This window comes from Macrosteles quadrilineatus, unplaced genomic scaffold, assembly GCF_028750875.1.
Source record: "Macrosteles quadrilineatus isolate MER2022 unplaced genomic scaffold, UCM_ALF_1.0 Scaffold_11__1_contigs__length_5352618, whole genome shotgun sequence".
Lineage (NCBI taxonomy): Eukaryota > Metazoa > Arthropoda > Insecta > Hemiptera > Cicadellidae > Macrosteles > Macrosteles quadrilineatus.
Window position 1 is genome coordinate 1,916,407 of NW_026542604.1, and position 23,804 is coordinate 1,940,210.

Sequence of the window (23,804 nt, forward strand, 5' to 3'; positions counted from 1 at the left end):
TGACAGTTTCAAGTTCTACAATTAATTTTTGAATATCGGAGAAGGCGGGATGTCTACTTAATATACTGCGGAATATGTATAATCACAGACTATAGTATATACCATTATGGTCTATAGTCTGTGGTATAATCCAGTTGTACCAGGTTATAATCCAGGCCCAGCTGTTGGGGCTGTTGACAATTAATTGTCTATTTTATCTGTCGGTGGCTCAATTTTACAAAATTAGCGACAATTTTAAATCGAATCAAACATTGGGATGGAATGTCTAGTTCTATTAATAATCAGTCAAAGGTTCTACACTGAAACAGCAACATGTTTTCTAATTGGTAGACCCTATATAGTTAAATACTTTTCATTAGTAGAATTTTACATTACGATGCAATTTACAAACAAAACGTTAGCATTATTTTTTGCTTAGCCAGTTAGGGTATACAGTACTGTTGTAGTTGCATAGCATGGAACCAAACATACAGTATCGTGTTTCACCGTATACTTTGATTCTGGCGACGAGTAAACCTTGTTTTGGATATATATTACATTTGGTTTATTTCATGAGATAAACATGAATGTGGGGTTGGGGTGGGGTTTATCTTGGTTTATGAAAAAAAACTGAAAACTACAAAATTATTATATGTATTCGAAATGATCATATTTGGCACACAAACATACTCTTACATTCTAGATATTTTATGAATTTTAATTAAAAACCATCATTTATATGAGGTGGGTAAGCAATAGTAATTCAGACCAGACCTGGAATAAAATTATAATCCTCATTACGAATTCCAGTGCAATGAATTATGAAATTAGATCTACAAAATTGTTGACAAAGTTCTAAAAATTACATAAATGATCTTAATTTTATTTTGCTTGCATAATGCTGATATATGCCTTATAATAACGATTCGCACTTGTTGAGTAATGCTGGAAAATCATTTTAAATAATATTCTTTTGTTTTATTATCTGCATTAGGTCCTATTGGACTACCGTATTAGGTTTTAATAATTTCAATAAACTTTATTCTAAAGAATTAATATGTGAAAATCGTAAAATTAAATTATTAAAATTATTAAATTGAGCTGGCTTAATTAATGGTTTTTACAAAACCCGGTCTCCGGAACAAACGAACTTGTAGACCGGAAAAGAGCGTACGATTGAATTGAAATGGGAAAGGTTTCGTAGGTTTCTGCCTACGTTGGCAACAGTGCGCATGACGTCATTGCACACCCATGTTTCGACCAATCAGAGGTGAGCTTGGGCGTCTCTCCTCCAGCCTGTAAAACCGTTACAGACTGGGAAATTTCAGTTCACTCGTTTCACGAACGCTGTGTGAAGAGGTTTATAGTTACTCGTCGTATTTATTAGTTACACATCAAAATGAGGGAAATTGTACACATTCAAGCTGGACAGTGCGGAAACCAGATCGGTGCTAAGGTAAGAAGATAATTTCATCCTTTCCTGAATACAATAGGCTAGAGGTAGACTATTATTGTCTTCAGGTGTTCGTGACCACTTCGCCATCTTTGTGGGTTCCAAATGTAACGGTCAAATCGTTACATTCTGTCTAGTCTACTGTAATTCCTTTCGAGCTTAACATTTAGTACTAAATCCCTTCTTAATCCTCTGCTGATTTCGATTAATAACGTGTCAAGTCCGGTTTTATTCGGGTTGGTGAGCCGATTGCGTTAACTTGCCTCACGTGGCCGCTCTATCTAACGCCATCGTCGCAATTCCTCGAAACAACTTCACAATCTGCAATTTACCTGTTTAATCGCGTTATTGCAAGAACTGACAATCTTCTTGCAAAGATTATAACTTAATATAAAATCATAAGTTACTTAATTGACTCACCACTGTAAGTTTGGCGTGCTAGAAAAAGACAGGGTAGCCACAGTCCTAATTTTTGGCGGGAGTTTCCCCGGGCTTTTCTTTGTCCGATCGGCGTCAAAGGAACCACATGATTATATGCTCAACACATGTTTCATACTATTTAGGCTATCAAAATGCACGGCCTTTTCTCAACCAATGCACAAGAAGCCCTAAGCGAAAGCAAAGTGACATTGTATTAAGTTCTAGTTCTAGCTAAGCTTAACCTTAAATGAAACTCTCATTTGGTTGGATGATGGCAACTAAGTTAATGTATTTTTTCTGATTAAGTTATCTAACTTATTTGAGTTTTTAGGCTGAGTTAAATTAATTTTAAAGAATTAGTTATGACCGTGTTTGGCTCTTAGTTACACCGTATCTAGTCTATACTATAAAGGATGTAGGTTAAATTAGGCCCGAAGAAGTTTTGGGGATTTTGCAGTAATATTTTCAAAAACTCAAAATGAAATGAAAAATTTGAAAATGGCAACAGACAAATTATTCAGATCAGTATATTACGTATTTGCATAGGCCCTAAGGTAGAAAAAATATAAAAAATTGGCTTTTGAAATTTTGAAAGTAAAACATGAACCAACAATTCTTTGTGAGATTCAAATACAAAATGTAAGTTATTTTTCTACATGGAAATGTACAAATATTTCAACCAAGTTACCATTTTGTTTTAGAAAGTTTATGACGTGAAAACAAAAGAAATTGCAAATTGCATGATTTTGCACTACAAATTTCAAACAAAACCCAAATAAATAAAATGTTTTTTACATGTAGTAAAAGTAGGCTACATATTCTTGTAGAGGCAATAACATTACTAGACATTTTAAAGTAAAAATTGTTCATGGAATCTTTTATATTTTTTAGATAAAAAAACATTTTGTTATTCAAACATGTAGGCCTATAAGTTATTAGTATATTACGTTACTAGCCCGGTAGTTAAGTGGTGTTTTACCTTGCGCGGGATTTTCGTGCGAGTATGTTAAAGCTTACCGGGCGAGTAACTTACGATACTTAACCCTCATAGTGTCCATGGTAATGGTATTAATGTCGGCCCATTTATTGCGCAATCGCAGGGTTTTATTAAAATGTATCTTAGAAACTTACCTACTTAAAAATACTCTAAAGTATACTGTTTTATATATCATTTTGTTTAGAAAATTATGAGCTTCAATGTAATATATAAAAAACATTACTGTACTCAAAAAAGTTTCTACAATTTTTGTGGGGTTAACATTTCTCAAAAATTATAAAATAGGGTAAATGAAAAAAATTTATGTTTGCGCTAAATACATTTTATAATTTTAGATCTAGCAAATATTTTAAAATAGCCACTTTGTTATAAATTTTATGAGGATTCCAAAAATATAATAAATATAAGGAAGTTGGTTTGCAAATAAATAAGTTACCGAATGGGTGAAAAACAGATTGTACATTTAGCGTTAGCTAAGAATGCACAGCCTAACGATAGCTAGGAATCTGGCGGATAATTTTTGTCAATATCACTAAGTACCTACTTCTTCAGGATCATCAACCAGCCTTTCAAAATCACTTAAATCTTCTTATAATGCAACACGTATATCATTACTTTTTATTTTTAACATTAAACAATGATAAACGTAATAAAACACATCAGTCATCGGTGCGAGGTTATTTACAAATACGCACGTCATCTGTCTGCTACAATATTTTCGGAACTAAAATGAAAAGCGTCTAGAAACAGACATCAGGAGAAAGCTAGGAATCTGCTGAAAACAACGATACCAATCTCGATCCAGTTCAATCTGATTCAGTCAGTCCCAGAGCCTTCGCCGTAAATTTAATGTCAAAACAAATAATGGGCAAAATTTAATGTCCCAAACCTCATATTTGGTGAGTCTGTGCTCAAGATAAAGTTGTCAAACTAAATATGTACAAATTTACAACTCATAACTATAATTCAAAGTGATAAAGTCACAGTCACACCTGTGATATTCGTTGTTGGTAAACGGTCAATAAAGTTCTCATAAACCGGCTTAAAATAGTGTCTCAAGTTTCTAAAAGTAACGTCACATTTCAGTCAAGGCACATCCAAACCAAACATTTACAGTACAAATTTACAACTTATAATCACATTGTAAACTAATACAAAGTAAAATTGCACTAAAACTCTTGTTAGTTGTTGGTCAACAGAGATAGTCGCTCTACCACTTCACGAACACGGAAAAATTGGTACCTTCCTGTTAAAGAACATTCATTATTATCAATGATTTCTTTTTGATACATTGATATAGGTACTATTATTTTATTCGATATATTGATATTAACAAATTGAAACTTATCAACTGACAACTGAGATAGGTAGCCTATATAAATATTTTGTCAGTATTAAAAAAAAAAAATTGAAATGAAACTGCTCTAAACTAGACCTAACTAACCAAACTTGCTGTAACATTTCAAAATTCCGTTTGACAGCATTCTCCATAGGCCCTATGCCTTTTCTATTATCAAACGGAATTTTGAAACGGTAACTTAAGCCAACAACAAGTTTGGTTATTTATGTTAGGTTAGTTTAGAATAGTTTCATTTCTTAATCCAATATATAGGCTATTATTTTTGCTCAAGATTAGTTCTTAATCCTATTCTCTAATACGAGCTATAACTCAATAACTCTGTTATTTAACCAAGTATAACTTAGACACATTTGCTATGTCGGTTTGTCTGTCTGTAATTTAAATACGTTTGAAGATATTAAACATGGATGGAATATGGATCGTAAAGGAAAACAAAAATATCGATATATAGAAAAGAAATCATCGATGTTCCCCTTAACAGGGAAGTAGGCCTACCTAAAAATTGATTGATTTGTTTTTGTTGTTGTGAGATCTGATCATATGTAATTACAGTATAGGCATTGAAATGATTTTTGCACCATAATATAGGAAATGTCTTCCTTATTGCAGTGGTACCACCTGTTGCTTTGTAGACAAAAAATATCCCTGGTTATGATTTTTTAAAACATACCGTGTTTGGCAGTTTTTTGTGACGCGTCCTACATGGTGCGACTCACTTTGCTCGAAATGTTCGTTCACTTTAGTGCTCAATTATGGTGATCCCTTTGTGAGATATATATGTAACAAAGTGCAAGTTTAGAATATTATCTTTCTAATGGTATAAACATTATTCCATTTTACAATCCTTTTTATCCATTTATTTGGAGTTAACCGAATCCTTGCAAAACGTAACTATTATAGCCGCTGCCACTACAGAAACCACCTACCGCGACTATTATAGTCACGCTGCCAGTTGGAGGGTAAAAGTGTCATTTTTCCATTTTTGAATACGGTAAAATCGTAACTCATCAAAACATAACTTAATCAGTTTGATTCTTGATTCTGTAAATAGGCCTAATCTGAAGGAAGGTAGGCCTAGGCTAAATGCTTGTTTTATGTTAGCTTACTCCATTGTAGGCCTGGAATTTAAAAAGCAGGATCAAACATTCAGTTTTTTTTTTAATTTCTGGTTCTTTTTACGTAACTTAATGGCTGGTGTTTAAATGTGCTCCCTCTAGTTAAGAGCCTAATGATCATGCACCAACCATGATCCACCGTGATGAGCTTACAGGAACCGTGTTTTATGAGGTAAAAATTTGGTCTTCCATTATTGCCCCAAATTTTCCAATTTCTTTCTAAAGAAATGTAATGTCCAGTAAGTTAGAGCTTAAAAAGTCAGCAGGCCTACTTCAGTATTAAAGAATTATTGTAGCCTACGCCTAGAATGGTTACAGAGAAAAATCCAAATACCATGTTATTCTTTTTAATTATTGTATTTTATTTTGTTTTGTTGACGTAGCTAATGCATTTTATGTTAATTTTGCTGAATAAACAACTTATGACTTATGACTTAAATACAAATATACAGGGTGGAAAAAAGTCCTGGGACGGTCAAATATTTCGAAAAGTAATTAAGCTTTAAAACTTGGTACACAGTTACTAGGCATTAAGATCATTTTAAAATATTATTCAAAGATGCGCTACCTCTTCAGGGAGTTAGGCCCGTTAGGAGTCAGAAGAAAGTCTTAAGTGTAAACAAGGTTGGTATGCACATCAAATTAAAGGCCTTTGTTAGTTAAAATAAAATGCCACAAACCTGAACTCTAGCAGACAACCGAGTATGAAATGACAAGCTAATCAAAGATGCATTAAATTTGTATCTTGCTATTATACGCTACCTCCTCAGGGGGGCGCCCGCTAGAAGTTGAAAGAAAATCATAAACGTATACATAGGTGGATATGCACATTGAATTAAAGGTATTTTTTTAGTAGAATATAATGCTACAAATTAGAGCTCGAAAAAACTAGGCCTACTGAAAATAAAATGGCAGCCGTTCAAAGATTAAAAATGGCAGATTCAAGGAATCTTTGATAGGCCGTCATTTTTGACTCAGTTATCAGTTTGAGTAAAAATTTGTGAAATTGTGTTCTACTAGTAAAGGCCTTAAACTTTATGTATGTATATCAACCTATGCTTACATTTAAAATCTTCTTCTCACTCCTAGTGGGCCGTCCCCCTGAAGAGGTAGTGTATCACTGAATCATTGTTAAAATTATGTTAATGCCCAGTAACTGTATAAGCTACCTACCAAATTTTAAAGCTCTATCTTTATTACTTTTTGTAATATTTAACTGTCCCGTGCTTTTTCCACCCTGTATAAAATTGTTATTTGCAATGGAATAGTTATTTGTGTAGGCCTAACTAGTGGTGAAAGTGGCACTTTGCTGCACACGAGAGCAATGTTTACGCACGAGCCGCAGGCGAGTGTGGAATGATCTCGAGTGCAGCAAAGGCCTTTTTCACTCGTGTTACACATTATATTTTTCCTACAGTCACTATAAAGCATATAAAATAATTAGTCTTTTAAACACTATACAACACCTTTTTAAGTTCAGCTGGCAACACAAATAGGTGCCCTAGAGAAAGTAGTACCCGGTCCGTATCACTCCGCTATTTTTCCACGGCAAGAAATGTGCTCCGCGTTTTGAGAATATAGTTCCGTATGTTTTTGTAATTTGAAGTGGTTTCCGCGCCTAAAAAAAATGCTTTAAAGGTATTTCCTAGTTTATTAAGATCGTAGGAATGTTTTAAAAACGTTTAAAAGAAAAGTCCAGAAAGTTCAGAAATACTGAAACTATAAACACAAAATGACAGGTTAAATTGTAGTTATAATAGTCAATCAGCTGCTCATAGTATTATTATCTTTAAGTGTTGCCAACCTATTTCCAAGCGTACACGGATTACGTGCGTAATAGAACCACGCTGTTTTGTGTTGTTTTGTTGGAATCCTGATGTGCGGCAAAGTATAAACCGTACGACAAAGTATAAACCGTACGGCAAAGTATAAATATGCAGCAATTAGCTGCTTTCTGTACTATAAACAGTACAAGGAAGCCAACTTTGTCGGGTGACTGTAGGAAAAAGTTATTTTTATTTAGGTAGTAGGCCTACCTACTTATTAGCCATTTACTAAACTTTTATAATATTTCAATAAAAACATACATGACCTTCCCTGAAGTAGTAAAACTAACTTAAGTAACTCGTTAAAAATTTTTTTTATCAGAAAATAGGCTACGGTATAACTTGAAAATTATATTAACTATATTGAAAATTTTAACAATAGCCATTTTAGTGAAAATCCAACCTGGTTAATAGAAATTTGCTTGGTCTGCAGGGTTGCTACGGCGGGTGTAACTTATTATAATTTTAGGTCATTCAGGTTAGGTTAGTTTATGTTAGGTTTAACTTGATTTCCGCCACTTAAGATTTTCTGATATTCAGCGATTTCAGGGTGGTGTTTTCCCCCAAAAGTGTCAGAAAAAAAATTGTGAATGTTTCTTGGGTTGCCATCTTGATCTTACTTAGCTGGGTAGGAAAAGTGCATAATAGGGCATTGGGAGCTTTATTGTTCCTGTAGTATCAAGCTGACAATTCTGCTAGCCACCCAGGTCTTGTCATGAGCTGGGGACCCGTTAGCCTACCTCTCCCTCCCTCCCTTGAGTACCGTATTCTTGAGCCAATTATTCTCTTAATCTCAAAATGCCATAAATGTGCTTTTTAAAACTTTGTTTCTTTTTAGGCTAGTTATCTTTTAGATTACCGGTGCTGTAGTATTTTTTTTATCAAGCAATTTTTAGTGGGGTATCGTAAAGAGAGCGCTATCGTACTTTTTATTTTACAGTACCTATTCTAAATGTGCTCATTAGTGATTCCTGAGAAGTAGTATTAAAGAAATTAAAACTAAGCGATCAAAAATCAAATTGTAAATGAAGATGTAAACTTAAGGTAGTTCAGGTACTAAGTAGGTTAGTATGTATTCTTTCTAACAATTTCTTTGATGGGTCAGAATTTGTGGTATTGCGTAATAAACTGTAGTTTGCCTTTTACGCCGCAGCGAGGCTCCTCACCACTTCCTGGCTTCATTTGTGAACAGAATGACGCAAATTGCAGCTCTGTAGCTGTCATGTACGCATGGGTGTGTGTTAAAAGAAAAATTTGTAACCATGAAATCTCCCACTGCGTCCAATTCATCATTATCAAGTTAATATGACACTATTGACACTTCACTTTGATTATATCGTAACTGCGCAACATTAAGGTCAAGAGGAAATGCCTGATACTGTCCAAAGCTTAGACCCTAAGTAATTATTTTGGTTTATACCGATATCATGCATCATACATGAATAGGCCTATCAAGCTATCTTTACACCATTAGAAGTTGTTGGGAAAGAACCAAACGGCATAACAAAATGATTCATTCTCACAGTTATAATCAATGTAGATAATTATTTTTGGGAGGGCCTTCTCAATGATGATGTATCTAACTAGATGACAAGTCTTGATGTTGAAATTGTGTTTCAGTTCTGGGAAATCATCTCAGACGAGCATGGTATCGACCCCACCGGAGCCTACCACGGTGACTCAGACCTTCAACTAGAGAGGATCAACGTATATTACAATGAGGCTTCCGGCGGCAAATACGTCCCTCGCGCCATCCTTGTGGACTTGGAGCCAGGCACCATGGACAGTGTTAGGTCAGTCACACTTTCTACATTTGTATTTTGAGCTGCGTCAAATCACAAAACTGTCATTTTGTCATTGGAAGTACTTGGCCAGAAATGCTTAACAAAGACTGTGATGCATTGAGTTCATTTCCGGTGCCGCCACTAAAATTCTATTATTCCAGTTCACTATAATTCTGTACTAACTTAGCTCACATATCTTACCTTATGTACTAAGCTCAGTTCTTTGGGGACTATGCGGACAAGCGAATGAAAGGTAATAAGTAGCCTGTTGTGTAGTAAACCTGTAAGGGAATAATGCAGTTGAGAAAATGACTAGATAACAGTTTAAGAGTTAAAGACAGTTTTACGGTCATCTCAAAAGTTAAATTTGAAAAAAAGTTGTATGTTTTTAAATTTAAGAAACAGTTTTACTAAGTAATCCTTTATCTAACCTTCTACAAGAACAGAATTATTACTACCTTTCAGAAATATTGAGATCATCATAATAGTAATAGGTATCTCAATTAATATACATCAAAATGATCCTGGCTGCAATATTTATATTCCTAACTGAGGATGATGTTTACAGGTCAGGACCTTTTGGCCAGATCTTCAGGCCAGACAATTTTGTGTTTGGACAGAGCGGTGCTGGTAACAACTGGGCTAAGGGACACTACACGGAAGGTGCTGAGCTGGTCGACTCTGTGCTCGATGTGGTCAGGAAGGAGGCAGAGAGCTGTGACTGCTTACAGGTTTGTAACATTTTTGTTAATGTTAATTATACTTGTCTAATATGCTTGTATGTATAAATTCTACTCTTGATATTTTATAACTGTCTTTGAACAATTTGCTGGTTGTTGGATAGATTTTTGAATACCATGGAAAAGGGTGGGTTTATTATTTACTAAAGTTTTCATGAACGTAATGACATCCTACAATAAATCTGTTTTTAATTACTTCATGAATGTATGCAATCTTGTCGGTGGTATTCAGCCTGTTTATTTTATTCTACTCATTTTGTTATTAAACTCAGTGCTATACTGTTCTCATACAGCTTACAGTAGTGGATTTTTTTTTTTACTCATGAATGTATTTTAATCCTACTATTCTGTTTACAGGGATTCCAGCTGACACATTCCTTGGGAGGTGGTACCGGATCTGGTATGGGAACACTACTTATCTCCAAAATCAGAGAAGAATACCCCGACAGAATCATGAACACATACTCCGTTGTCCCCTCACCCAAGGTCTCCGACACTGTAGTAGAACCTTACAACGCCACCCTCTCAGTCCACCAGCTCGTAGAAAACACAGACGAAACATACTGCATTGACAATGAAGCTCTGTATGACATCTGTTTCCGCACACTCAAACTGTCCACCCCCACCTACGGAGACTTGAACCATCTCGTGTCACTGACCATGTCCGGTGTAACCACATGCCTCAGGTTCCCTGGTCAGCTCAACGCGGACCTGCGTAAGCTGGCTGTCAACATGGTGCCCTTCCCCCGCCTCCACTTCTTCATGCCCGGTTTCGCCCCTCTGACATCGCGTGGTAGCCAACAGTACAGAGCACTCACAGTGCCCGAACTGACCCAACAGATGTTCGACGCTAAGAACATGATGGCTGCCTGCGACCCACGACACGGCCGATACCTCACAGTCGCCGCTATCTTCAGAGGAAGGATGTCGATGAAGGAGGTCGACGAACAGATGCTCAACATTCAGAACAAGAACTCCTCGTACTTCGTTGAATGGATCCCCAACAATGTGAAGACAGCCGTGTGTGACATTCCTCCCAGAGGTCTCAAGATGTCCGCTACCTTCATCGGTAACTCCACCGCCATCCAGGAGCTCTTCAAGAGAATCTCTGAGCAGTTCACCGCTATGTTCAGGAGGAAGGCTTTCTTGCATTGGTACACAGGAGAGGGCATGGACGAGATGGAATTCACTGAGGCTGAGTCTAACATGAACGATCTTGTCTCAGAATACCAACAGTACCAGGAAGCCACTGCTGACGAAGACGCCGAATTTGACGAAGAACAGGAGGCTGAGGTCGACGAGAACTAAGCCTTTTCACATCACCCCTTCTTCTTTTCTTCTTTCCCCCCTTCTTTCCCCAGTCTTTCTTTTTCTAACTTTTGTATTAAAAACACAACCGAATGCATTCCTATATGTGTATTATTTATCAGTCTGTTCCTTCTACTTTTTTACTGTATTAAACAACATGCATTCCTTTGTGCGTTTATTTGTTCATTTGAATAAAGAATACCCGTGATAACAACATTGTTTTTGTTCACAACCTGAGGCCATCAATGTTAGTATAGCATAAACTAAAAGCTAAAACTTGTCTTATATAAACCAATTGACTTTTCTACTTCCTTCAATGTGATACTGTTTGTTTAAATCAGGCCTACTATAGCAATAGAAAAAAAATTTTCGCTACACTAATGTGAAATTACCTGTTTTTGTTAGATGTTTATCACCTGTGAAAATTCATCATTACATTGCTTACTACCGAAAAAGAATGTTTAATTTGCAAAAGTAATGTTAACTATCTTTTTGGATTTTGCCGACGTAAACAAAGATTTATTATTATCTTCTCAACAGTTTCAATTTTTAACTTGTGAAAATGCTATGAGTTTTGTAATGTTCCTAACAGTTTATTAAAATAAATATCCAATGTCTGTTTTAATTAAGAAAATAATAAGTCTTTGTAGTGTAGCAAAAAGTAACGTAAAAACGAGTGAAAGTGGCTCTATACATCATATTCTTGATAAATCTCGCACTTCAAACATGGTCTCAAATATGTAATGACTCGCTTTCTACTCTTTTTATGAAATATACTATTGTTGCCTGCTTTTTTTTTAAGATTCTGAAAAACTCAATTTGTTTTGCTTTCTTTAGCTTGCATTTGAACTTACACAAATTAAGATTTTTTTAAACAGAATCTTCAGTGTTTCTGTAATTAAAATAGGACTTAAAACAGATTTTAACAGCCAAAAGCTAAAAATTGCCTATAGAATAAGTGGTGTCAAATAATCATTGATCAAATAGGTTAAATACACAGCAAACCTAAACGATTATTTGTTAATTTTATGTCAGTGTGTAGCATGACACTTGTGGTCTAGAGGGTCTTTAGGATAGTCCTGAGAATATAAAATGTAATGACAGTGAGTGACCATATTGAATTGGCATTGTTCATGTCTTCCTGCAAATGTCAAAAGAGAAAAAGTTGAGTTTATTAAACAACTTCAGTATTTCTTATCTACAAAAATGTAAAAGTTTTCTGTTTACATTTTTAACTACATATCGATAGAAATTAACCCCAAACTATATTTGGTTTCCTAAAGCGATGGGAAACGGGATATTGCAAATCTATACTGTAATTGTATTGCACTTTTCACTTGCCCAATTGCATTACGGTACTCTTTTGGCTTTAGCGGCATAGGTGTTGGTATTTTTGTCTTCTCAATAATGTACATTTAAGCATCAGTAACACAAAGTATTTCTTCAATACTTATTAATCATTATTTTTCCGACAAAGTCACTTGATGCGCTAAGCTCAATATGAATGCTAGATGCTTACTTACTTTCCGTGTCCGGAAATCAGACTTTGCATTTCCAAAAATTAGCTACCGATATGGCTTTGTCATTCGCATGAAAAAGATCATCTAATGTGCAAGACTGGCCTAGGCATTTGCAGATCAGCAGATGGCCAAGATCCTGAAAAGCACCACACGCGCACAAGATGTTTTCTTCGTCTGGTAAGAGACCCCATTTCTGCATGTTTGTCTTGCATTTTGGTACCTCGACCCTAATTCGATTAAGGGTCTTCCACACCGTGTAATGAAGGCTGCTACTTTTCCAGGACTTTTGCCTAATCCTGTATATATAGTGATGTTAAATGATCTGCTAGCTTTATTTCTAAGAGCAGCTGTTTCTTTATTTAGGATATTTTACTAAACCTGAATGATCAAGGACAGAATTTTTTTAATGCTTGTCTTGTGGCGACCTCACTGTTGGCCAGCACTTACTTATCCAGCTTCTAGCTTTCTGTGCTCTTTAATTTAATGAAAGATGGTAAAACAAACCTGGACCAAAATTCTCTTGGTGACAAAAAATAACAGTGTAAATTTAGGGGATGGAGTTTAAATGCCTCCTTTTAATTTTTTTTTAATACAGGGGCAGTAATTGAAGTTTGGATCTGTTTCAAATGCCACAAAGATTTGAATAGTGTAATTTCCCGCCTCTAGCCATACAACCGGTTGGAGCAGTTGACCAATCAGAGCAGGACAAGCATCCGGTCATTGCTCTCAGCTGATTTGATCCAGCTCCAGCTGTTTCTTGCTTGTGTCGTGTTTTGTTTCAAGAATCATCTGATGTGTTTGAGTACAGTTGTGCAAGTGCCGGTTGTTTCTGTCTGTCTATATGATTATAATGGGCTCTGAAAGGTGTATGAATTCAAATTTAAACATGATTCTTTCCTGATTTGAAATCTTTGAAATTGAAATCTGAAGAACAAAGAAGGTTATGTGAAGTGTTGTGACTTGTTCTGTTGGATTTTGTGGTATTTATCCTAGTTTGGTTTTCATCTTATTGTTGGTAGAAAGCTAAATCGAATTCTTATCATTATATGCTTGTTGAATTAAGTAAAGCCCACAATTAACATTTTATGTTTGACAAGATAGCTTATATGACTTATGTCACCAAATGGTTGGAATGTTGGTATATTTTTCATTAGATGCTTTGAAGTGCAAAATTTCTAGAATAAATATAATTAAAGAAACAACTGGCTTACCAATTATATTTCACTATGATATTGATTAGAAACTACTATTCTAGTTCAAAATGAAAACAATTTTTTTTTTCGAAGCGGCTATTTAACATAAATTTAATAAACATTACATATGTCAATAATTCTGGCTCAACCACTGCTTTAGAAAGTAACAGCAAAGTCTCTGTCGTAATTCTTTACTCTCTTCATCAGTGACAACAATTTTGGGGAGCCCCATACTTTTGATGGTCAATTGCCACGCCTGCTCAACATTCAACCATTCAACATATTATGTTCATCTGAAACGGGCATATTTTATGATTTGTAACATTGATCATGTATTCAATTTTGACCACTGATATTTATAACTTCCACTAATTCTACTCTGATAATAATAATAAATACCCCAGCCGCAGCAAACCTGCCGACTAAGCGAATTTCCATTTGTCTGAATTGATTTTCAGATAAATATATTTTAATAACATTAGGTTTAACGAGTACCTAGGTTTGCTGCTACAAGGAAACTAATAAAGTGTGTTTTTGAGTAAAATATTGATAGCTTATTACAAAATAAATAAATTTGCCAAGTTTGATCAAAATATATCCATAAACAAGCAAACTACAACATTTGACAATACTATCCATAAGAATAACATGGGAATTTTAAATTTAAAATTTTTTAAATTTTCTCCGTTACTAATAACCGAACGAAAATACTTTTATATACTAAATTATTTGTTTTTTTAAGCTCTTTAAAAAGGTCTAAAGAGAAATTGGGAAATTTTGTGTTTTGAGGGTCAGAAGTGAGAAAAACCAATTTTTACCCCATAAAACCCCCCGTAAAGCCCCGTTCCCATGGTGCGATCATGCTGGTTCGCGAACTCATTCAAGTTTATCCCGCTTTACACCTTTAAACCAAATTTCATCAAAATCGGACAAAAATTACTCAAGTTATCGCGTTCACGGACATATATATATATATATACATATATAAAAATTTGAACCAATGGTGTTTTTGGCCTCTGGGGACATCAAAATGAAAAAGAAAATCGGTCCCGGGTCTAGGTCTTACCGTGCCACCTACGGTGGTAATAGCTACTTTCCTATAGGGAAATTTGCTAAAACCATAAAAAACGCAGGACCCAGTCAAAATAACTGCGCTAGAAAAAGGGCTTTCACAGTCAGTAGACATACTTCAAAGTAGAATCTTGGTGTTCAGGAGATGATTACCATGTTGGCCAATTGCCAATGTTTTTGATCCATTGCATCAATCCTCCAGCTATAATTTTAGCTTGCCTAAAAAAATGGATTGTTGCAATGCATCCTAAAGCGTCAGCCAGTATTTCAACTAGTTCATCCACTGTTACTGATGTGGTCATCCCCAGAAGTCTACAATTTTACAATCTAAATAATTTTGGTTAAAATTGGGTCCAAGTACCAAAAGATCTGTATTGAATGTTTTTTTCCTGCTGGAATCATATTTTAATTTTAAGTCACATACCATAAATTGTTTCTACAAATAATTTTCAGTCGTTAATAATATTCACAGATTAACAATGATTCAACCAAGGCTGATAGCTTGTGCTGCAGCTGTGTTAGCCGTGTCTACAGGAGTCTGGCTACGCAGGAAACGCAGACTGTCCGCAGACCGACTAGTGGTAGCTATTACTGGGTGTGACTCTGGCATCGGCTACTCCACTGCGCTGCATTGTCATTGTCGGGGGTTCACTGTGGTGGCTGCGGTGCTCGATTTGAACAGCAGCGGGGCTCAGGACCTTCTGCGCATCGCTCAGGTGATTGAAGATAGTTTTGTTTTACTGAGACGGCTGTCACAATGAGAGTACAAGAGATTTCATTCATCCCACATGTTGTTCATTGCTGAGTAGCTGAGTGGATTCAGTGCTTGCCTGGTTATTAGAACATTTCAAGCCTAATGCTGACAAATTTAAGAAGCTTTAAAAACCGAGACCAGCTGTCCTTGATCTTTGGGCTTTTAATGAATATTGATCCTGGTTATAGAACCAGCTGATCTTGGTCAGTAACATAACAATGCTAACATCTCATTCAACTCGCATCTTTCATCTTCTTGTTAAGTTTGTACATTGCACATTTATGTGCTGGTGTCGTATAGATCTAATCCTAATGTATCATTTACTCACATTTGAAGGCCAGATTTTCAATCAATGAGACCCCAGCAGCTCTCTTTGGTGGATGAAGCTTAGGGGGTTTAGAAATAGACGCGGGATTGCTTCAACTTGATGAACTCGACGTTTTGTTTTCAACTATCCGATTGGAAATTAGACCTAGGAAGGAGGTTAAGAGACTAGTCATAGTAACCAACTATGGGAAGGTATGATTCTGAAATGGTACAAATCGGATACTAAAGGGTTTTAAGTCTACGAGAATTTATTTTTAATCTTCACTCACTTGGGTACAGTAGCTAATCTATATATATACAGGCAAAGCCCTCACTGACTCACTCACTCATCACTAATTTTCTTACTTCCCATTTACCTAGGAGGCTGAAATTGTGTACACTGATTCTTTAGGCATTAAATAGGAAAACTAAGCTGTTTTTATTCTGATCGGACTCTCCGGCTCCGCCCCAGTGGCTCTGGAGTTTCCCATGTTAACCTTATGAGTACTCATATTTAAATGGAAATGAATCTTAACAGCTGTTTCAATTAAACAAGTTGGTTCTGTTCTATGATGTTCAATAGCATTAAAGTTACAAGGATTACCAACTGGGTGCAGCACTATTATTTCTTTTACATTTATGACAACAGCTAATTTGCAACCAAAAGGTGAGTGAGCGTAGGGAACGAGCTAACCTGAAGGCAAGTGAGCGCAGCGAACGAGCTCCAACCTAAAAGTGAGTGAGCGTAGCGAACGAACTTCAACCAGGACGTGATTGAGCTATGCGAACGAGCTCACTTATAAAGTTAAACGGGGCAAAGCCCGCGGGTACAGCTAGTAAATATATATATTTTTTAAAATTTAAGATATTAACATGAGGGGATCGGCTGGCCAGACCTTATTACTTTGGGTCAGGTTAAAATAGTATATTACGTTACTAGTCCTGAAAATAAGTGTTTACCGGACGAGTGTGGTCGTCTCGCACGGGATTACCATACGAGTCCGGTACACACATTTTGGACGAGTTACGTACGATAGTTTACGCCATACTACTTAATCCGTACAAATCATTATATATTTCCACCAACTAAAGGACTAAAAATCACTAGTTATGTTTTTGTTTATAACCACTCATTGCCACGCAAATACAGTATAATCAGCTGATTATTGTCCGGTGAAACTCATTGCAGAACAGTAGTACGCAATGAAACTCCATTTGAATAAACTGGCGGCAAACAGCTGTTTTCTGGACTAAATCCTTGCGTGGAAATTTCGTCAAAACAGTGTGGTGTAGCGTAAATTTACTTTTGGGTCTTGGACTAAATTTAGATTGGGACAAAATCGGGTTGCTATGAAAAAGTATGGATTTAAAAATCTATAAATTGTCTCACTATAATCGGTTTAAAATACTACCTACTGCAATTGTGGCAAAATTAAACAAGAAACAAAATTAAAAATGAATAAAATTGTCCTCATTCAAGACAAAATTGTGACCGTCCCCTACGGTTGCAGTGAAATAGAGGACATATTCTGCGATATCAAAAGAATTTCGAATGTCTCCACGTTCATGGCAAAATAGTGAATATCATTTTTGATCGCAGAGACATCATGTCTCCTACATTCACGACAAAATAGTGAACATCTTTTGTGACACGGGGACTTCATCTTAGTCTGCTGCGATTGAAGCAAATCATAATATATTAAATCTCGGTAGTTGATGCTTTTAGCGATTGCTATAATAAAAGCTAGGGTAATTGTAGTATTCTTTATACTGTATATTATCAGCTGTTGTCATTAGATTTAAAACAATGTTTACCTTTTCAATTTGCAGTTGTAAATATTACTTTCAATAAAAGAGTTTATTCAAATGCGTGCTTATTATGAACTCTAATTCAAAGTCACAACAATTGGCGACGAGAAAAAGTTTTTCAAAATTTCTACTCATTATTTGGATTTAAAACCTTTTCTAAATTTCGATTTTGTACATTATGGATGCAGAACAATTTACAGCACTACTGAAAGCATTCACTGAGAGCCAAGTCACACTTGCAGCTACACTTGCAACGAAGATTACCGAAAAACTTCAACTTCAACCTCCAGTACAGCAGAGTAATACGTTAGTAAGTATTCAACCATTTGAAAATTTCGATCAGAAAAAGGAAAAATTTAAAAACTATTTGGAACGCTTTGAAAATTATCTTGCTGTCAAAAACATCTCAGATGAAAGGAAAAAAGCACAACTTCTTTGCGCTTCAATTGGCTCTGTTCACTACAATAATCTTTCATCATTAATTGGACCTGAAAAACCTATCAAAGACCTAGATTTTGCTACTTTGGTCAAATCACTACGTGACATGCTTTCACCACACAGAAACGTTGTAGTTTCACAACATTACTTTTTAAACACTTATCAAAAAGCAAATCAATCAATTCCTGAATACATAGCTTCACTACAAAAAGACCTGTCTGAGTGTGAATTTACAGTCCAGTGTGAATGTTCAAAACAAGTTTCAGTCTCAGATACATTTTTAAGAGCTCAATTCATAAGAGGCTTAAAAGATGACTGGATTCGAGAACAGTTATTACAATCAGACACTACTTCATTCAAAGACATTGTAACCAAAGCTACTGCTTTGGAAGCTTCCCGATTAGAGACCCAGGCTTTGAACAAACATCAGCATTCAATTCCAACTGATGTAGATATCAATAAACTTTCAAATGTAGGTACAAAACATCAGAGAAGTCGTTCAAACTACCGTAAGAATCCAAATTCTGGTCATACTTATCGTTCTCAATCAAAAGTAGATTTCAATCGCCTAGGTTTTGGAGATCTTTGCTTTCGATGCGGTAGAAATAATCACCGCGCAACTGAGTGTCGCACTAGCAAGTCATCACTTCATTGCACTTCCTGTTCAAAACAAGGCCATGTAGCCAAAGTTTGCATTTCAACCCAAATGAAAAATAAGTCTTCTACCAATCAATCTAAGTTCAATTCAACAAAGTACATTTCTTCAACCTCTGATGACATTCCGCTAGGCTTAAATCAAATCACTGAAGTTCATCCAGTTACCAAACCTAATATCATAGACATATTTGACCAGAACGAACGATCAAATTTACCCGATTCACATAAGTATTTTGCTACAGTTTCAATTGATAACAAACCAATGCGTTTTGAGATAGATTCCGGAGCAGGATTTACATTAATACCAGAAAAAGCTTTCAATGAGTTAAATCTCAACGTCAAACTTGACCCAACTAATGTGTATTTCCGTGCTTATACAAATAATGTATTTAAACCATTGGGCAAAGTTACAGTTGAGGTTACTTACAAAAACCATAAATCAATTGAAGATATGTATATAGTTCCTGATAATTGTCCAGCAGTCCTAGGAAGAGTTTGGATTCGACACTTACATATAAGTCTACAAGAAATAGATGATGGTTCAAATCAACCAAACTTTTTCAATGTCTCCGAAACATTCCATTCAATTGATGACATATTTTCTGAATTTTCCACAGTTTTCGACCAAAGAATTGGATGTTTGCCCAACCACAAAGTTACACTTCAATTACGTGAAAACGCTAAACCTGTGTATACCAAAGAACGTAATGTTCCGTTTGCCCTTAGATCTCAGGTTGAGGAAGAACTCAACAGTCTTGAATCATCCGGCATAATATCTAAAGTCGATGCTAGCGATTGGGGTTTGCCTTTAGTTGTTATTCCTAAAGAAAATGGCACAGTGAGGTTATGTGTTGATTACAAAACAGGCGTAAATGATCGTATTGTTTCATCTAATTTCCCGATCAAACACATTCCAGATGTTTTACACTGTTTGCGAGACTCTAAATATTTTTGCAAGCTTGATATTTACAAGGCTTATTTGCACATTCCAGTTGATGCCCCAAGCAGCAAAATTCAAACTATTACTACACACCGCGGTACATACTTGATGCACAGACTTAGTTTCGGAATCAAGACCGCGCCTGCCGAATTCAATCGCATTCTAAGCCAAATTCTAAACGGGTTACCAAAGACTGAAGTTTATTTTGACGACATAATCGTGCATGGTACAACAAAAGATGAATGCTACAATAATTTACGGTTGTGTCTATTCCGTCTACATGCGAACGACTTGCATCTAAACAAAGACAAATGCAAATTCTTTTGCGAACAGATTGACTATCTTGGTCATGTGATTAAGTACAATCAAATTTCAAAAAGTCCAGAAAAGATTAGAGCTGTTTGTAATATGCCTCAACCAAGAAATATTGATGAGGTCCGGAAATTTCTTGGAATGGTTACCTACTACGCTCGGTTCATCCCAGACCTATCTACAAAAACAACACCTCTTCGACAGCTTCTCAGAAAAATAGAAGATTTCATTGGTCAATAGATTGTCAATCTGCATTTGATTGTCTCAAGGAGGAAATAACTTCTAAAAGAGTTCTAGTACCATATGACCCCCATCGTCCAATCGTTCTAACATGTGATGCCAGTCCTACCGGAATTGCAGCTGTAATGAGTCACATAATTGATGATGAAGAGAAACCGATCGCTTACGCATCCAGATCCTTAACTCCATCAGAGCGAAATTACAGTCAGCTCGATCGAGAAGCTCTTGCGATCGTGTTTGGAGTCAGTCATTTTTACAATTATCTGTATGGACTTCACTTCACCTTAATTACAGATAATGCCCCTCTTTCAAGAATTTTCCATGAAAGCAAATCCTTACCACCCATGACTTCCAGCCGAATACTCCGTTATGCATCTTTTCTATCAGGGTTTAACTATTCAATACGTTTCAAGAAAGGGGAAGCAAATGCTAATGTTGATTGTTTATCCAGAGCTCCAGTCACTCAACATTCTGAAACCTTAGACATTTTCCTAAACAATGAAGTTACCTTGCTACATTCAGAAACAATTTTTGAAATATCTTCTGAACATTTAAATGCAACTATTCTAGCCCGGGAAACAGAAGCTGACCAAAATCTTAGAGAAATTAAAAGGAAACTTTTGTCTTCTTCTACTGACCTACCATACACATTGGACAATGGAGTACTTTTCAAGGAAACTCGTGCTGTCATTCCTAACAGCCTTCAACCTCAAGTCTTACAGCAACTACATGCTACTCACATTGGTATTACAAAGATGAAGCAATTAGCCCGAAGATACGTTTATTGGCAAGGGATTGACAAGGACATAGAGAAATTAGTCCAATTGTGTGAAATTTGCGCCCACATAAAATTCAATCCTCCCAAAGCACCCCTTCATCCATGGGTAGAGCCAGAAGAAAACTGGGAGCGTATTCATATAGATTACGCGGGGCCTTTTCAAAACCACTACTTTCTTGTTTTTGTGTGTGCCAAGTCAAAGTGGGTAGAAGTTAAAGTATTGAGAAATGCTCCTACAACTTCTAATACTATCATTCTTCTCGACAACATTTTCTCATCTAATGGCTATCCTCAAGTGATGGTATCAGACAATGCCACAATTTTCACCAGCGCAGAATTCAAGAAATACTGTTCATCCAATGGAATTTTCCAGAAACTGATTGCACCTGGACATGCAGCTACAAATGGTCTTGCTGAAAGAACTATCCAGACTTTGAAGCAAAGATTAAAAGCATTGGAAGATGACCATCGTCAAATACATACAAAGGTTCAAGAGATTCTTCAACAATATCGTGCCACTCCTCTCTCAAATGGACAATCACCTGCAGAACGATATCTTCATCGTAGGATTCGCATCAAGCTGGATGCTCTTCAACCTTACCATCCGGCAAAGAATCCTCCTTCAATAATAAGAGTTCGAACATTCAATGTGGGGGAGAGAGTTCTCATTAGGGAGTATTCACAAAATAATAAATATATATGGACATTTGGTGAGATTATACAGAAACTAGGGACTCTTCACTATATTGTAAGGTTAGATTCTGGAAGAACACTGAAACGTCATCTAGACCAACTCCGGAAAACTCAAGTAGGCCTAAAGAAGGTTCGTTTCAACGAATGTGAAGAAGTACCTAATCAAATTCCACAAGTTCCAATGCAAGTACCCATACTTCCGCAACAGCAAGTTCCTATGCAAGTACCAGAATTAGTCAGATTACCAGGTGAAGAGAACTTACAACCAACATCACCACGACCACGAATACGATGTTCAACCCGCACTCATAAAGCTCCAGATTACCTTAAAGACTATGTTACAAAATGAGTTCAAAATAAGTGGGGGAGATTGTAGTATTCTTTATACTGTATATTATCAGCTGTTGTCATTAGATTTAAAACAATGTTTACCTTTTCAATTTGCAGTTGTAAATATTACTTTCAATAAAAGAGTTTATTCAAATGCGTGCTTATTATGAACTCTAATTCAAAGTCACAACAGTAATAAATCGTATCTCCTTACAGATTATCGGTGAAATTACTTTTCAAGAGTTAAAAAAAATCCTTTGAGGCCTTATGTGTGGCCCCCTCCCAGGCTGAGGCCCCCGGCAACCACCATAAGGGAAATATGGCCCTGCATATTTGTTTTGAGATTCCATTACCTCTCTTTAGATTTTTATTATAACTATTTTGTGTATCTACATAATGTACGCACATTGTTACAGAACGGGATAACAATAGTTTTTTATCGTCATGGAAACACCGTCATCATTTTCTGTTATCGCAGCTAAATCTTGTATATATCCTGCGTTCATTTAGACATGATATCATCGTCTCCCGCGGTCATGGAAACTCGTCATTGTTTTACGTTATCGCAGCAACATCTTTGACATCATCTGAGGTCTTGAAGACATCATCATCGTCTCCCACAGTCAAGGAAACAACATCACCTTTTTCCACAATAGGCCTAGTGCAAAAATCTTGGATATCTTCTACGGTCTTGTAGACATTGTCATCGTCTTCCAGTCTTTTTTTTTTCTGCCGTTAAGGCAAAATCATGAATATCTTCTTCGCTCTTGAAGACGTCATCATCGTCTCCTAGCTGCGGTGACGGAAAAAACGTCACCTTTTTCCTAGTGCAAAAATCTTAGATATCTTCTTTGGTCTTGTAGACATTATTATTGTTTCTCACGGTCTTGGAAACGACGTAATCTTTATTCACAATACTGTAATGCCAAAATCGTCGATATTTTCTTCTTCGGTCTTGTTGACATGGGGATCTTGTCCCACTCTGCTTTTTCCAAAGAAACTAAACTTGATGTTAAATAGTATGTTAGTATGTTAGTATGTTAGTAAAGTATAAGTTAGTTAGTTTAAGTTTGAAAATTGGATAGAACTGAAATAAGTTGAGAGTTATTTATACACACAGTTTTATTTTTCCATAGTAACAATTATAAGTTGAAAACTAGAGAGAGCGACACGAACAGGAGCTCGATCATTTCCAAGATATCACATAGTAAGTTCGCACGCAATTTGCAGCACAGCAAAAACACTTGGCTAAAAACATGAATTTTGCGTGCTTCAAACCAATCGGAGTGGTTGCATGGAGTGAATGGTGGAAGGGAGGTACATGGTTAATATCACCATTTGTTTCCAGTTTTGATTCATGCAATAGATGTCCACCCCGACCTTTGAATACCTTCTTTCAACAAGAGAAGGTTCGAGAAGGTCCCAAAACGCTCCGTTTCCGGTAGAATGCACAGAGCGGACTACTGGCGAAAGTGGAAGTAAAAATGTCCACAAGATCGTTGCCCGCTCCGCTCCCAAAATCTAGAAAAACAAACGAGATTGTTCCAAAGTTAACCGCTACGCTCGCCACAGCGGCTTGTGTGCGCGATCCTACTTGATTGTTTAGGTTTGATTTTGTTGCTCTAAATCGCGCCGCTCTGCCCCACCCTGCTCCGCTCCCAGTCGCTGTATGTGTGTTTCTACCCTTAAGATAATTGAACTTATCTACTTTATTTAAATATTGCTGACCCTGAATAGCAGAGTTGTACGAGTCCCAAAACTCTTGCCATATAAGAATATTA

At 36.2% G+C, this 23,804-nt stretch overlaps 2 protein-coding genes across 2 annotated transcripts in view; both read left to right on the forward strand.

The window, feature by feature from the left end:
* Nucleotides 1–1,277: 1,277 nt before the first annotated feature.
* On the forward strand, nucleotides 1,278–11,079 carry LOC129004782 (tubulin beta-1 chain). The gene is made up of 4 exons (XM_054433417.1): nucleotides 1,278–1,435; nucleotides 8,771–8,943; nucleotides 9,503–9,665; nucleotides 10,032–11,079. The coding sequence occupies exons 1-4, from the start codon at nucleotides 1,379–1,381 to the stop codon at nucleotides 10,980–10,982; spliced, it is 1,344 nt and encodes a 447-aa protein (XP_054289392.1). The 5' UTR covers nucleotides 1,278–1,378; the 3' UTR covers nucleotides 10,983–11,079.
* A 2,203-nt stretch (nucleotides 11,080–13,282) lies between these two features.
* Nucleotides 13,283–23,804, forward strand: part of LOC129004783 (D-beta-hydroxybutyrate dehydrogenase, mitochondrial-like) — a 30,950-nt gene continuing 20,428 nt past the window's right edge. The window contains exons 1-2 of the mRNA XM_054433418.1: nucleotides 13,283–13,482; nucleotides 15,239–15,482. Coding sequence (XP_054289393.1) covers nucleotides 15,246–15,482 — 237 coding nt within the window. The 5' untranslated portion in view covers nucleotides 13,283–13,482; nucleotides 15,239–15,245. The remainder of the gene's footprint in view (nucleotides 13,483–15,238; nucleotides 15,483–23,804) is intronic.

Coding starts and splice junctions, on each gene's coding strand:
- LOC129004782 (XM_054433417.1), top strand. CDS start 1,379: ATGAGGGAAATTGTACACATTCAAGCTGGACAGTGCGGAAACCAGATC. Junction 1,436..8,770: donor GAAACCAGATCGGTGCTAAG/GTAAGAAGATAA, acceptor ATTGTGTTTCAG/TTCTGGGAAATCATCTCAGA. Junction 9,666..10,031: donor AGAGCTGTGACTGCTTACAG/GTTTGTAACATT, acceptor TTCTGTTTACAG/GGATTCCAGCTGACACATTC.